General features: G+C 56.2%; 1 protein-coding gene across 3 annotated transcripts in view; it reads right to left on the reverse strand.

Moving 5' to 3' along the window:
- The window catches only part of ADCY3 (adenylate cyclase 3), a 51,717-nt gene that overhangs the window by 6,955 nt on the left and 30,508 nt on the right, over positions 1–14,254 (reverse strand). For all 3 annotated transcript variants that reach the window (XM_070428793.1, XM_070428791.1, XM_070428792.1), the window contains exons 5-15: positions 13,658–13,769; positions 13,428–13,555; positions 12,928–13,086; positions 12,039–12,216; positions 7,596–7,724; positions 6,492–6,634; positions 6,220–6,381; positions 4,440–4,527; positions 3,499–3,615; positions 1,197–1,456; positions 862–927 (exon numbers count right to left, since the gene is read on the reverse strand). In XM_070428793.1, the coding sequence (XP_070284894.1) occupies positions 862–927; positions 1,197–1,456; positions 3,499–3,615; positions 4,440–4,527; positions 6,220–6,381; positions 6,492–6,634; positions 7,596–7,724; positions 12,039–12,216; positions 12,928–13,086; positions 13,428–13,555; positions 13,658–13,769 (1,542 nt within the window). The remainder of the gene's footprint in view (positions 1–861; positions 928–1,196; positions 1,457–3,498; positions 3,616–4,439; positions 4,528–6,219; positions 6,382–6,491; positions 6,635–7,595; positions 7,725–12,038; positions 12,217–12,927; positions 13,087–13,427; positions 13,556–13,657; positions 13,770–14,254) is intronic.

Below are 14,254 nucleotides of genomic sequence, written 5' to 3' on the forward strand. Positions count from 1 at the left end.
TCTTAATTTGGATTTCCTGATTACTTAAATGCCTTTCATTTATTAGTGGCCATTTAGATTTCTTCTTGTGTGAAGGACTATTTCAGAGTTCTCCCCATCTTCTAATCTTTTGTTAAAACTTACCTGATTGTAGACAAGTCACTGAGTCACAACATTCTAAAACTTGAGAGCTAGAAGAGACCTTGGAGAGCTTCCTGTCCACTGTCCTCTTAAAGAGATGAAACTGAGACTCAGGAAAAATGGGCTGCCTGCTGCTCCACAAATTACGTGACAGGTTAAGAATCCAAGTCTTCTAGGTCGAAGGCAGTGCTCTTTTTTCCTCCTTTTTCTGCTGTCTGTACTGCCAGCCCGGTAAATGCAGCACCATCCATTTCACTCCTCTCCCCCTCACCCCACCTCTAGACCACACTGTGGCTGCTCTCCAAGCTTCCCTCTGACTCGGGATGACCAGGCCCATACTAAAACCATTCCACCTCTGCCCAGCCCCCCTAGAGAAACACACACTAACTGCTCTACTCCAACATCCCAGGTCATGTGCCTTTAAAAGGCTGAGGTCGTAAGGCTCTGGCCATAGTATTCCCTGTCTCTAGAGTCTAGAGCAGCGGTTCTCAACCTGTGGGTCACGACCCCTTTGGCGATTGAACGACCCTTTCACAGGGGTCGCCGAAGACCATCCTCCATATCAGATATTTATATTAGGATTCATAACAGTAGCAACATTACAGTTATGAAGTAGCAACAAAAATTTTATGGTTGGGTCACAACATGAGGAACTGTATTTAAAGGGCCAGAAGGTTGAGAACCACTGGTCTAGAGGAAAAGAGCCAAAAATGCAGACCAGAGGGAAAGCAGTCACCTTACCTGCCAGTGCCATTGAGCCCTGGGGTGGAGAGTATCTGCATCTTCTCTAAGGCGACCAGAGGAACGCTGTTGGACAGATAATGGCACACTCAGGCCCCATCTGGGTACAAGAGGCTGGTGCCCAGGCAAACACCGCGGCAGCCCAGACCCTCCCCTCATCAAGTATGGGAAGATCTTCCCCAGGTTCACTGCCGTTCAGAGGTACGTCTCTGAGCAGCCCTGAACCCCGATTCCCTAGAGATAGAAAGCCACCTCAGTGGAGGGCCATGACTTGGAAATGGGGTCGAAGGAGTTGGAAGAAGAAAATCCAGATTCCTAAACAAGTGTCATCTTACCCGTGTTCCTGGAAACGTCTGCGGTCATATTCATCAAAGATGGGGCGCCAGGCACAGAGGTTGATGACAGCCACAGCGCCCGTGACAAGCAGCATGAGGGTGAGCTTCACCATGTGGCTGACCTGCACCAGCATGATGGTGGCGATGAGGGACAGCACGGCGACATAGTTGTAATACTTGGGGTTCTCCATGCAGCCATCCTCTGTCGCCATCCCCGAGGTGCCATTGTTGGGTCCCATGTAGTATTGCAGGCAGCTCAGCTGGAGGCCAGGGCCCCGGAAAGAACACAGGGTCAAGGGAACAGCAGACATTGTCAGAGAAGGCTGTTGTGGCAGTGTCGCTCAGCTGCCACTTCCCCAGCTCCCTCAGAAACACCCAGAAGGGTGGGGAAATTTACCAAGGAAGAATACAAATGTAATTCCTACTAAGAGCTTTACTATCATCCCTTTGGATGTTCACAAAAACTCCCTGAGTGTTTTTAGTACTGCCACCATTGTAGAGAGACTCAGGCTGGACTCGCCCAAACTAGTGCAATCAGCAAGTGGGGAAGCCAGAGAGCTAGGAGTCCAGTCTTCAGGTTTCAAATCTAGTAACGCTGATGTCCACATCACACTGTTAAAGAGGGAATGTGGGGCCAGCTCATCACCCACACCTCACAACTGCACAGATGGCAGCCACTCTGCTCCCACGCTCCCCCATTTCGGAGTTGGTCACTGGTCCCACTGCTGGGCAGATGCAGTCAGTAGAAAGTGCGTCCACAATCAATCTATCCTACTTTTTGTAGCCTTCACCCACTGAGCTTGGCTGGCTCTGGGGAAGTTCTCGGCATGGGACTCTAGCATGTGAAGTTTCAGAACCCCCTGGATTTTCACCATCCACTAGAGACGGGATCTCCAGGTATCCTGCACAGTGTCCATGACCTTGTTAAACAGTGGTCCCCAGGTTGGCACCAGCCTTCAGGTGTGTTCTGACAAAGGGCGTGGGGCTTTTCTTCCCTGCACTGTGGGCACCATGCCACCCAGGGGCATGTTAGGTTCTGGAGCTCCTAATTCCATTCCGTTGGATTTGTGATCAGCTGGCCCTAAGGCTGTGTCATTTATATTGCTGCCACAGTAAGGCTCCATGCTGAGTTTGTTTTGTTTTTTAAGCCTCACCAGAGGATGTGCTTAGGGAGAGGGAGAGAGATATATGAGAGAGAAACATTGATTGGTTTGTCTTCTGTACTTCTGTGCCCTGACTGGGAATCGAACCAGCAACCTTTCAGTGCAAAGTATAACACTCAACAAACTGAGCCACTCTAGCCGGGCTCTCCATGCTGAGTTTGTTCCTGTGCTTAGATTGTTAAAGAAAATTATTATATTTGAAAAAATAGGACTTTTTAAAAGAACGTCTATAGTGCCCCCCCCAAATTGGTGGGAGCTGTGATGACGAACAAGAGAAGAGAACATGTCACAGCTCCCAGCACCCAGTGCTCAATTAATGGCTGGTGGCTCTGAATCAGTAGACTTTGGCTTCCAACTGCTTTTCCTCCCCCCACCCCAAGAAAGCATCTGGCCACCCCCTCACGGGAGCCAAAGCTTTGCCATAAACTAAGGACAGCAAGGAAGAGGACTTTGCCTGCCTCCAGCCACTTGGGCTCTGAAGCTACTCTCCCCAGTGACCCAGCTTGAGGAAGGTCTGGCCAAATGGACGAAGACAGAACAGAAGAGGTCCTTTAGTGGAAGAGGTCTGCCTGCTTGTTGTGACAGATACCTGACCCTACCCACAGTGCAGGGGATACTCCAGATATTCGGAACACTTATGAGTATTGTACCCCTTGGGCAGTTAGAAGGAAACAGGATTGGGATTTAGACCTTCAATTCTCGACTCTGTCACTTACTGGCTGTGTAACTTAGAATAAGTGAATTATCCTTTCTGAGCTGTAATTCTTCATATGGAACTACAGCTAATAATACTGCCCTCTTGGGATTGTTATCAAGATTAAGTGATGTATGTAAACTGTGGTTGAAAAGTAAAGAAAGATTAAGGAAGCCAATATATATAAAGCACCTAGCACATGGTGGGATCTGGTGCATGGTGTTGGTTCTTGAACTTGGAGAACAAGGAGCTGGGAACAGGTCAGTCTCAGAGTTTTCCCTGGGGAGAAGACCCCTCTGTTTTGCCAGGATCTAGTTAGGAACCTAATGCCACTCCAGACCTGTCTCGGGTGGAGGAATGGCTTGACAAGCTGCCCATGCTGGCCAGTACGGAAGCCTTTTGCCACTAATGGGAGTGTCCCTTCACAAAGACAGCAGGAACTCACCATGTCCACGACATTTGCCATAACCAGAATGAAGATGGCTAACATGGCCCAGGTGTTCCTGGCCCAGCGTGTCCGGTCAATCCACGTCGAGAAGGCCACAAGCTTCTTAGGAAAGGCCTAGAAGGAATGGAGTTTCAAGGGCCATGAGCCTTTGGGACTCCAGGTGCGCTCATACTTCCCAGGAACCTAAAAAGTAGTGCTGTGCGTGCGAGTTAGCCAAACCTGACTGTGGCAGAGCAGAGAAGGGAGCGCAGGAATCCTGGTGCTCTATCCCTCCTCCGTGACATACTTATGAAATGTCGCGGCTCCCAGATAGCAGAACCCTTTCCTCAGAAGACACGGGACCAGCCCAGGAGGCTGTGGGCAGCAGTAGCCTATTTCTTATCTCCAAGTGACAAGGCCAAGATGGGAGACTTGTCAGGGCCAGCCATCTTTGCCTGGCTAGTCTGCCTTTCCGGGCCGGCATACCTAAAATCTTCCCACTAATGGGAGTGTCAAGCCACCTGCCAGATTAATTTTCCTAAAACACTACTTTGGTTTCGTCATTCTGATAAAAATGCTGCATGCACCCCAGTGCTCAGAGAAGTCAGTCTTCGTCCTTTTTTCTGGGTTTCAAGGTCCTCCACAGTCAGGGCCGACCCACCTTCCAGCTGGGCCTCCACGGCTGTTGGACAGGTTCTCGTTTCTCTAGGCTCCGGCTTACACACTCATGCCGCTCCAGCGGCAGAGCCCATGAGCCCGGCCCCGAGTGGGTGCTCAGCGATATCAGTGAATGACTCACTGTGGAGTCTGAATGAGTGGATAGTCCTGAACCATTCTAACAGATCTGTCATCTGTTTGTAAGGACTTGATAGGATGCGTAACTCCGTCAATACTCACTTTCACAGGGAGTGACGCTCACTTCCCAAGGGCTTTTGAGCCGAAAGGAGAGGGCTGCTTACCCGGGGAAAGATGGCAGCCAGCGAGCAGACCGTCAGGACCAGAAGCAGAAGCTCCCCAACCACAAAGGTCACATAGTTGGTCATCAGCCTGTAAGAAAGAAGTCAATAAGGAGGGACCGGAGGGAGCAGTGAGGGTGGGTGAGAGTGAGGGATAGGAGGCAGAAGCCACAAGCCTGCACTGGAAAGTTCTATGTAACGCTGAGTGTGGGGCCTGGGAATGTGCGGCCCTCCCCAGCTGTCACTGTTGACCCAGGATTTTCCCAGAGGAGGCAAACTCTCAGATGCCCCGAGCAGAGCCCAGTATCACCTGAGAAGGGATTCTTAGGATTGAGCATGCTGCCACGTAGCTATGATGTTGCTAATCCAGTGCCTGATTCTTGGTTGCACCCGATTCTTGGTCGCCTTTCACCCTTCAAAATATCACTCTGTCAGTGAGGCCTGCTCTGAGCATCCTATAAAAAATGCAAACAAGCCAAAATCCAGCTCACCCCCAGCATCCCTCTCTCTCCTCACTTGACTTGTATCTGTAGCACTTATCCTGTCTGCATATATATTCTGATTACTTAATTGTTCATGCTTATCTTCCCCTTCTAAAATGTAAGTTCCACTGGAGCAGGGATTTTTTTATGTTACCTTCACTGCTACATCCTTAGACCTTAGCCCCAGGCATGAAGTAGACAGTAAATACTTGTGAATGAATGAGTGAATTTGAGCCTCACAACAACCTGTAAGCTGGTACTATTATCCTCAGATTAGCCTCTTCGTCAGCTCTGGCTTTACAAGCTGATGCTTCAGGAGCCCTTAGTGCAGTGGTTCTCAACCTTCCTAATGCCGCGCCCCTTTAACACAGTTCCTCATGTTGTGGTGACCCCCAACCATAAAATTATTTTCGCTGCTACATCATAACTGTAATTTTGCTACTGTTATGAATCGTAATGTAAATATCTGATATGCAGGATTTATTTCCATTGTTACAAATTGAACATAATTAAAGCATAGTGATTAATCACAAAAACAATATGTAATTACATGTGTTTTCCGATGGTCTTAGGCAATCCCTGTGAAAGGGTTGTTTGACCCCCAAAGGGGTCGCGATCCACAGGTTGAGAACTGCTGCCTTAGTGACAGGCCTGCGGTCACAACCAATAGTAAAGCGTGTCCGGGACCTAGGCCCATGTGACTGAGTCGTAGGCTCTTTAGAGTTCCCCAAACTAACGGAACAGGCTCCACACTGGCTCCTTTCTGCTGGGGAAATCAATCCCTGAGCAGGATGAGCTGCTGACTGGCTCCGGGAGGGAGGGAGGGACTCGTCCTCAGTTGGGCAGTTAAGTCAAGGACTCTAGAACACCCACCTGGCCCCAGAGGACTGGCTGCTGTGTTAGGGCTACCAGTCTGGACCTGAGCCTAAACGTGTTTACTGAGATGAGCCAAGAAAGGGAACCAGGTTGGCTTTGGTGACTGAAGATGGAATGTCCCCAGCCTCTGTCTCCTTATCCCAGAACCACTGAGGCCCAGCTAGCCGGGTCTCCAACCCCATTGCCTTGGTCTGACCCCCATTTTGATGCTAGTGCTAGTCCAGAACCCGGGGGGCGGAGTGAAGCACAGCCCCCACAGCCCCTGGGCCTGAGGTCAGCTGGGCTGCTCCGCGGGGGGCCAGGAACAGAGCAGTGCTGCGCCCCCACATCAGGCTCCAGATGAGGCCCCCACATCACGCCTCTGGCTAGGAAGCTTGTCGCCTTCCGCCTTCCCCGGCCTCCGGGCTCCTGCAGGGCCCCCTCACCAGGGGTCGATGACGATCTCCACCAGGGCCGCGCAGAGCAGCACGACGCAGGAGCAGCTGAAGGCGGCCCCGCTCTGCTTTTCCTTCTCCACCGAGTAGCGGGTTTCCAGCTCGGGGTCCATGAAGCGCATGGACAGGAGGAAAGTGTTTCTCTTCTTCACTCTGTGGTGGAAATGAGCCATGAGACCCAAGCACCACCTCTGCCTGGGCCTGTCAGGAAGGTGGCAGGGCCCGTGCCGAGGAGCCTGGGCCGGGGCGCGGTGGGCACTTACACCTGTGCGGACTCCCGCTCGAGCAGGGCCTCGTTGAGGAGCTGGTTGAGCTCGTGCTCGTCCTCAGAGGCGTCCACCACCCGATCAGCCAGGTCCTGAAGGCGCAGCCTCCGGTGAGGGTTGGGGAACGAGGGGTTGTCGGCCTACAAGGCAGCGAGGCAGCGTTGGGGGGCAGGTGGGATGCAGTTGGAGAAGGACATGGGGGTTAAGGGATCCCTTGGCTCTAGAAACCATTTTCCAGGGAAAGTCTTCCCAGTGCACCCACGCAGCTCCTCCCGCTTGGATCTGCATCCAGAGCCCCGGTCCCTTCTGCTTTCCCTAGGACACTGTCCCAGGCCCTGTGGCCCCCACAGAAACGGCAGCGGTCACCCCTAACAGCAGCCTCCTCGGGGAGCGCTGCCTGGCTCTCGAGCCAGAGATCGGGATGCAAGACCCCTGCTGGTCAGCGCAGTCCAAGCACATCCTGCTACGAGGGTGGGGGTGACACGCCACACACATCGGCATCTGGGCATGGGACCTGTGGAGTCTGGACCTAGTCAGAGAGGTGAGCTTAGTTCAGCCCTGAAGTCTGACTCCCAAAACAGTCCTGGAAACTAGGGTTTTTCATGGCTGTCTTTGCTGCGCTCGGTCTATAGGACTCTGGGACATCAGAGCTAGCTAGGCAAGGCTCAGAGGTAAGCACCTCTTTGTGTGTTTTTTAAAGATTTTTAGAGAGAAAGGAAGGGAGAGGGAGAGAAACATCGATGTGAGAGTGGAACACAGATCGGCTGCCTTCTGCACCCCCACTACCAGGGATTGAGCCCTCAACCCCGGCATGTACCCTGACTGGGAATCGAACCAGCAACCTTTTGGTGCATAGGATGACGCCCAATCAAGTGAGCCACCCCAGCCAGGGCGAGTACCTCTTTTGATGTTACCCACCCCTACCCCATGTAAATGACAAGGAGACTTGGGGCTGGGGCTTGGGGGGAGGTGACTTGCTAGGGCTACACTGCTAACAGGAGCAGAGCCCAGGCTGGCGGCTAGCTCTCCAACTCTGAGCACAGGACTCTTCCTGCGGCAACTGTAGCCTCCCCACACCCTGGCCTTCAGCCCTGCACATACCTGGGCATCCTGCTCCTCGGGCTCCTCCGATGTGGAGCCGCTGGTGTGGACACTCCCATTGGACTCCTTGGTCTCGATGAGGGCAGGGGAACTGGGCTTCGAGGACGCTGGCGCTCCGTTTGGCAGGGCCTGCAGTGGAAGCAGCGCCATCAGGGACTCCAGACACTGCCAGCTGCCCACCTTCCTGTGGTGCGTCTACCTGCAGTCTGCAATCTCCTCGCTAGCATTCAGAAGCCTTGTACACTTGGAAACTCCACTACTCAATTCCTCCTCTAGTGTTTAAATGCTGTAATTTTCTAGTATTAATTTCTACTATTAAAACTTGTCCCAGTACTCCCATTCCTATTCCTAAAACAGTATCTCAACGGCTCAGTGATTCACAGGGGTCATTTTTGGCGCAGAACCCTGTCAGATGCCTTCCAAAAGTCTGAATCTACACTAATAAAAGAGAAAAATGGTAATTGGCGTACGACCGCTACCCTTCCCATTGGCTAATTAGCGAGATATGCAAATTAATCACCAGCCAAGATGGCGGTTAACTGTCAACAAAGATGGCGGTTAATTTGCATATGTAGGCACAGAAGAAGGCAAAAGGGAAAGCACAGAAGAAGCCCCCTGGCACTGACAGTGATCGGAAACCCAGGGGGGAGCTAAGAGCCTGGGGACAGGGCAAAGGCCGCCCCCAGGGCTGCCTTTGCCCTGCCCCCCAGCCATGATCGGAGAATCCTGGCCTTTGCCGCACTGGCCAGTGATAGTGGGAAGTAGGGGTGGAGCCAGCGATGGGAGCTGGGCAGGGGCGGAGCCCGCGATCCTGGGGTGGCTGCAGCTGTCGGTCTCCGCTGCCCAGAGCCCACTATCAGGGAGTGGTTGAGCTGGGTGGGGGGGGCGGCTGCAGCTGGGGGTCCCCGCTGCCCGGGCCTAATGCCTCGGCCAGAGGCGTTAGGCACAGGCAGGGGCGGAGCCCACGATCGGGGAGGCTGCAGCTTGGGGTGTCCCCGGCCTGGGCCTAACGCCTCGGCCAGAGGCGTGAGGTCCGGGCAGGGGCGGAGCCCACGATCGGGGGGCGGCTGCAGCTGGGGGTCCCCGCTGCCCGGGCCCAACACCTCGGCCAGAGGCGTAAGGCCCGGGCAGGGGCGGAGTCCACAATCAGGGGGCAGCTGCAGCTTGGGGGGTCCCCAGCCCGGGCCTAACGCCTCGGCCAGAGGCGTAAGGCCTGGGCAGGGGCGGAGTCCACGATCGGGGGCGGCTGCAGCTTGGGGGGTCCCCAGCCCGGGCCTAACGCCTCGGCCAGAGGCGTAAGGCCTGGGCAGGGGCGGAGTCCACGATCGGGGGCGGCTGCAGCTTGGGGGGTCCCCTGCCCGGCCTAACGCCTGTGCCAGAGGCCTTAGGCCCAGGCAGGGGCGGAGCCCACGACTGGGGGAGGCTGCAGCTGCAGGCTGAGGCTGCATGGGCGGCGTGAGCGATCATAGGGAGCTGGGGGTCCCCTGCCCACCCTGATCTGGGACACCCTTCAGGGCAAGCCAGCTGGCTCCCACCCGTGCACCAGGCTTCTATCCTATATAATAAAAGGGTAATATGCACATGCAATTTTTTTTCCCAAATATATTTTATTGATTTTTTACAGAGAGGAAGGGAGAGGGATAGAGAGTTAGAAACATCGATGAGAGCGAAACTTCCATCAGCTGCCTCCTGCACACCCCCTACTGGGGATGTGTACGCAACCAGAGTACATGCCCTTGACTAGAATCGAACCTGGGACCCTTCAGTCCGCAGGCCGATGCTCTATCCACTGAGCCAAACCCGTTAGGGCGGTAATGTGCAAATTGACCCTAACAGCAGAACGACTGGGAATGACTGGTCACTATGATACACACTGACCGCCAGGGGGCAGATGCTCAATGCAGAAGCTGCCCCCTGGTAGTCAGTGCACTCCCACAGGGGGAGCTCTGCTCAGCCACAAGCCAGGCTGAAGGCATCACATTGGCGATGGTGGGAGCCTCTCCTGCCTCCTCAGCAGCTCTGTGGTGGTTCAACTGCAGCTTCGGCCTGCTAGCAAGTGGACATCCCCCAAGGGATGTATCACTGCCAGCTTAGGCACAATCCCCCAGGGAGCAGGCCTACGCCAGCAGGTGGACATCCCCTGAGGGGTCCCAGACTGCGAGAGGGCACAGGCTGGGCTGAGGGACCCCCGAGTGCACAAATTTTTGTGCACCGGGCCTCTAGTATTCCATAAACCAATGTTCCTTGATAAAATAAGTTAAACACAATCACACAGGGAAGTCATTCATTCATTTAATAAGCATTAACTGAGTACCTACTATGTGACAGGAACTGATCTAATTCCTGGCGATACAGACAAAATGCCCTGACCTTGGGAGCTCACATTCTAGGGAGGAAAGGCAGTCAGCAGCAGTCAGTGAAGTGGTCACAGCATGTAAGGAGAGAGAAAGTACTCTGGAGGAGGAGGAAGTCAGGAGACACGGATTGCTGAGTGTGACTACAAAGAACAGGTCTGGGAGGTGTCGCCATGAAGATGACATTTCAATAAAGGCCTGCTAATGTGGGGGGGAGGGTTCCACAAAGGGAGCAGCTGGTGCAAAGGCCCTGGAACAGGCGTGAACTGGGGGAGCTGAGGCCAGGGCTGCCGGGCAGAGTGAGTGAGGGAACTGGGCGGTGAGGGCCTGACCCCAGCTGACCACTGCTCCTCCGAGTGAGACAGGAGACCCATGGAGGGTTCTGAGCAGGGGAGTGACACGATTTCACGTAACAGGGTAGGGGCAAGGACAGGAGGCTGAGTGGTTGGGATACAACTGCAGGAATCCTACACGAGATGACAGTGGCACGGACGGGGATGGTAGCTGTGGGCAGTTGGAACTCTACCTTTCAAGAAATGCCAACAGAACTTGCTCTGGGTGGTAAAGAGAGGGGTCAAGGCCCTAGCTGGTTTGGCTCTGTGGATAGAGTATTGGCCTGCCGACTGAAGGGTTCCAGGTTCGATTCCAGTCAGGGACACATGCCCGGGTTGCAGGCTTGATCCCCAGTGGGGGGCGTGCAGGAGACGCCAATCAATGATTCTCTCTTCGTCATTGATGTTTCTATCTCTCCCTTTCCCTTCCTCTCTGAAATCAATAAAAATATTTTTAAAAAAAAAGGGGGGGGGGTCAAGAAGATCCTCAAAGCTTCTGGTGTGAGCAAGTTGAAAAAATGGAGCGGCCACTGGCAGGTGAGGAAGACTGAGAAGAGCGGCCATGACACGTGGAAAGGCTGATGAAGAGGGCTTGAGTGTGGAGAGCAGGAGCGGGCGTGCGCCGTCGCCTGGGAACTCTGAGCTGCCTGCTCTGCACACGCCTGGAGATGCACCAGTGGCTGTAGCTGCGTGCGGGGCCGCTGGCTGGGGCTGGGGTCTAAGGTTGGGAGTTGTCAGGTGGCAATTCAGACAGTGAGATTGACAGGGTTGGTATAAGTGGGAGATGCCTGCTCACACTCTCCTCACTTCACTCCACTAAACCCTGGAGATTTCTGCGAAGGAACTGTGTTTGCTCCTGTGACTTCCCATGACCCTCCCACATCCTTCACGCACGCTCACGTCTCACTGACTGTAGAGCAGGCGGGGTGCTCTGAGCATCGCCTTGCCCGAGTCCATCTAACGCTGGAGACCCTACACAGCTGTGAGGCTCATCCTGCGCTCAGGGCAGTCCGGCCGCTGCTTCCTGCCCCACGCCCCCTAGCGGCTGACGGCGGCTGCGCAGCCATAGCGGGGAGAGAACCAGTCTCCAGCAGGACACTTACATTCCCTGAAAGGGCGTACCAAGTGCTGGCAGGCAGGGACGCCTGATAAAATAGTGATGAATGTCATATGGCAACGGGTCCTTCCTCTCATGAAGCGCTCCTAGAATGCAGAGCTGGGGAGAGCCTCCAAAGGTGGATATGAATGTGCAATTCTCAGACACTCACCTGGCTGACAGCCACATTAACAGTGTCCTGCCTTGGGAATAACTAAAGACATGAGACTGTTCACAGCTTCACCTTCACATGAACGAAGATAAAAGGTGAGTGGAGAGCCGGCCTGGGCCCAGGAGGGGCCGAGGTGAGTAAGGAGGGGCTCCCACTGCCTCCTCGGGCCCTCCCTCTGCTCCCCGCCTTGGCATCCACGTCACTCCTGTGGCTTCCACTGCTTCCTCCCTGCAGGGACCCTCCCTGCAACCCAGCCGCTCAGAGCACCACACGTGTTCCCAGCGGCGGACAGGACAGTCACCTCCCGCAGGCACCAGCTGGCCCTCTGAAAGGAGGCCTCCAGCCACCTGCTCAGCGGGACTCGGCATCGCTGTGATGCCCACCTGCACCTCACAGCTCATTCCGCCACCAGGCCACGCCCAGTCCTCTGCCACCCCTCCGCCAGCCCCTCCTTCCCGTCCCCCAGTGCAGGGGTGGGTGGGGACTCACCGAGCTGTTGAGGCCATTCTGGGAGGCGGTTTTCTTCACCTCTGGCTTGGACGCGATGATGAGGTAGGTCTCAATGCCCTTCTCCTCCAGGTAATCGCAGCGGCTGCCCCCCTCGCCGGGCTCCACGTCGAACTCTCCTTTCAGGCAGTCCAGGGTGCTCTGGGAGATGTGCACGCGCCTGCAGCGCAGCCAGAGAGGCCCTGAGCACGGGCCCTCACCCGCCCCCTGTCCCGGCCCAGGCTGCCGCCCGGGCCAGCCTCTCGGGGTGCATGGGACAGAGGGCCACCCGGGGCAGAGACAGGGAGGTCCTGTGTGGGCGGTGTGGCCCCTGCCCCTCTCGGAGCCTCAGTGTAAGTCCATGAGACAGGAATAACATTGTGTCCTCACAGGCTGCTGAGAGTACACGAGAAGGACACTCAGAAGTCTGCACCTGCTCTCGGGGGCAATGGACCCTTCTCTGGGAGTCACCCCGAGGCAGAGGCTGGTGACTGCCTGAGGGACTCCCTGGGCCAGGCGGTCAGGATTCAGCAGCCTCAGCCTGTCTGCCCTGAGCACAGGCAGGTCCTGGCCCGGCCGCTTCTGTAACCGGCGAGCCGCTCCTCTGAGCCTGCTGCTGGCCATCACGGTAACGCCCTCCGCAGAGGCTGGCACTCTGACTGCAGTAGTGTGATGGCATCAGCCCGGGCAGCCCCGCCAGCGGGCACAGGGGAGAGGACACACGGCTGCAGAGGTCCAGGCACAAGAGGCCACAGCCAACCTCAGACCAAGGAGACGGGCACCCGAGAAGGAACACGGCTCCTGGTGGGAGGGGGCCCTTGTCCGAGCCACAGACCTGAGGGATGGCTGTCCCCTCCAACCTCACGCCTGCCCGCTGGGAAGGAACACTCACCCGGGGATGCCGCCGGCCTCCATCTTGTTGGCCACGGTGACATCGGTAGACCACACGTCATACTGCCAGCGCTTCTGGCCCAGGACGCCCCCCAGCACAGTGCCCGTGTGCACCCCCACACGCATGTCCACCCCGGTCTTCGTCTTCTCCCGCACATACCTGCCAGGGACACAGAAAGGAGGGTCAGGGGAAGCCGCAGCCAGGTGCCGGCCCTCCCACCCCCTCGCCCCCTCGCCCTACAGGAGGGATCCCACATGCGTTTTCCTCCTCTGGGCCAAGCGGCCAACTGGGTGCCCCCCAGCTTTCTGTCTGCCTTTGAGCTGAGTGGGCAGAAGGGACCTCCAGTTGCATAACATGGCTACGTCCCATGTAACATCGCTACATCCCGCACTACATGCCTGAGCAGACTCCTCCGGGGCCTGGGGGCTTCTGGGCCACCACCACAGACCTGCTCCTCCCACGGGCACAGGCGCCCCCTCCCTGCAGCCACACCCACTTACGAGATGGCCTCCACCATGGCGAGCCCCATGAGGATGGAGCAGACGGCGTGGTCCTCCCGGTAGTCAGGCAGGCCGCAGATGCAGTAGTAACAGTCGCCCAGGATCTTAATCCGCAGCTGGTGGTATTTCTGAAAGGGCAGGGCTCGGGCTGTGGCGGGAGGAGTGACAAAGCAGAGGAGGGACAGGAGGGAGGGACCCACGGAGCCGGCTCAGACCGCGAGGGGACTCACGGCCGCCAGCTTGTCGAAGCGGGCAAAGAGCTCGTTGAGCAGCTTCACGAGCTCCTGGGCGCTGCAGGTGGAAGACAGCTGGGTGAAGCCCACGATGTCCGCGAAGAGGATGCTGCAGGGAGGAGGCACCGCGGTGAGGCCCCCGCCACACCCCTGCCGCCACACCAGCTCCTGCTCCCAACCCAGGGCAGCCAGGATCCCGGGGAAGCAGGTCCTTGCTCAAGCCCCAACGCCGTGAGACCAGGGCGCTTTGAGGGTGAATTTGGGGCTCTGGCACTTAGCTTATCCTGTGGGCTTCCCTCTAGGGGCCCCTTCCCAGGCTGCCTCCCTCCTGCCTCAGGAGGAAGGCAGGAGCCCAGCGCTGGCCCTGAATGCTGGGTGGCCTCACAGATGCCACTTCCTGGCTCTGGGTGATGCTGGTACAGCAACGGGGCTGGACCACAGAGCCCAAAGCACGTCTCAGCCCCGACGCCCGTCAGCAAGGCTGCTCACACTGGGGCTCACACTGTGGGGACGGCTCTGCTTCTAGTCCCAGGGGAGACCTTAACCCGCGGCGCTCAGCTGACCCCACAGGGCCCACCCCGTCCTGCTCTCGGA

The sequence above is a fragment of the Myotis yumanensis genome, unplaced genomic scaffold (assembly GCF_028538775.1).
Source record: "Myotis yumanensis isolate MYYU_CA2020_CCGP unplaced genomic scaffold, mMyoYum1.0.hap1 SCAF_11, whole genome shotgun sequence".
In the NCBI taxonomy this organism is placed as follows: domain Eukaryota; kingdom Metazoa; phylum Chordata; class Mammalia; order Chiroptera; family Vespertilionidae; genus Myotis; species Myotis yumanensis.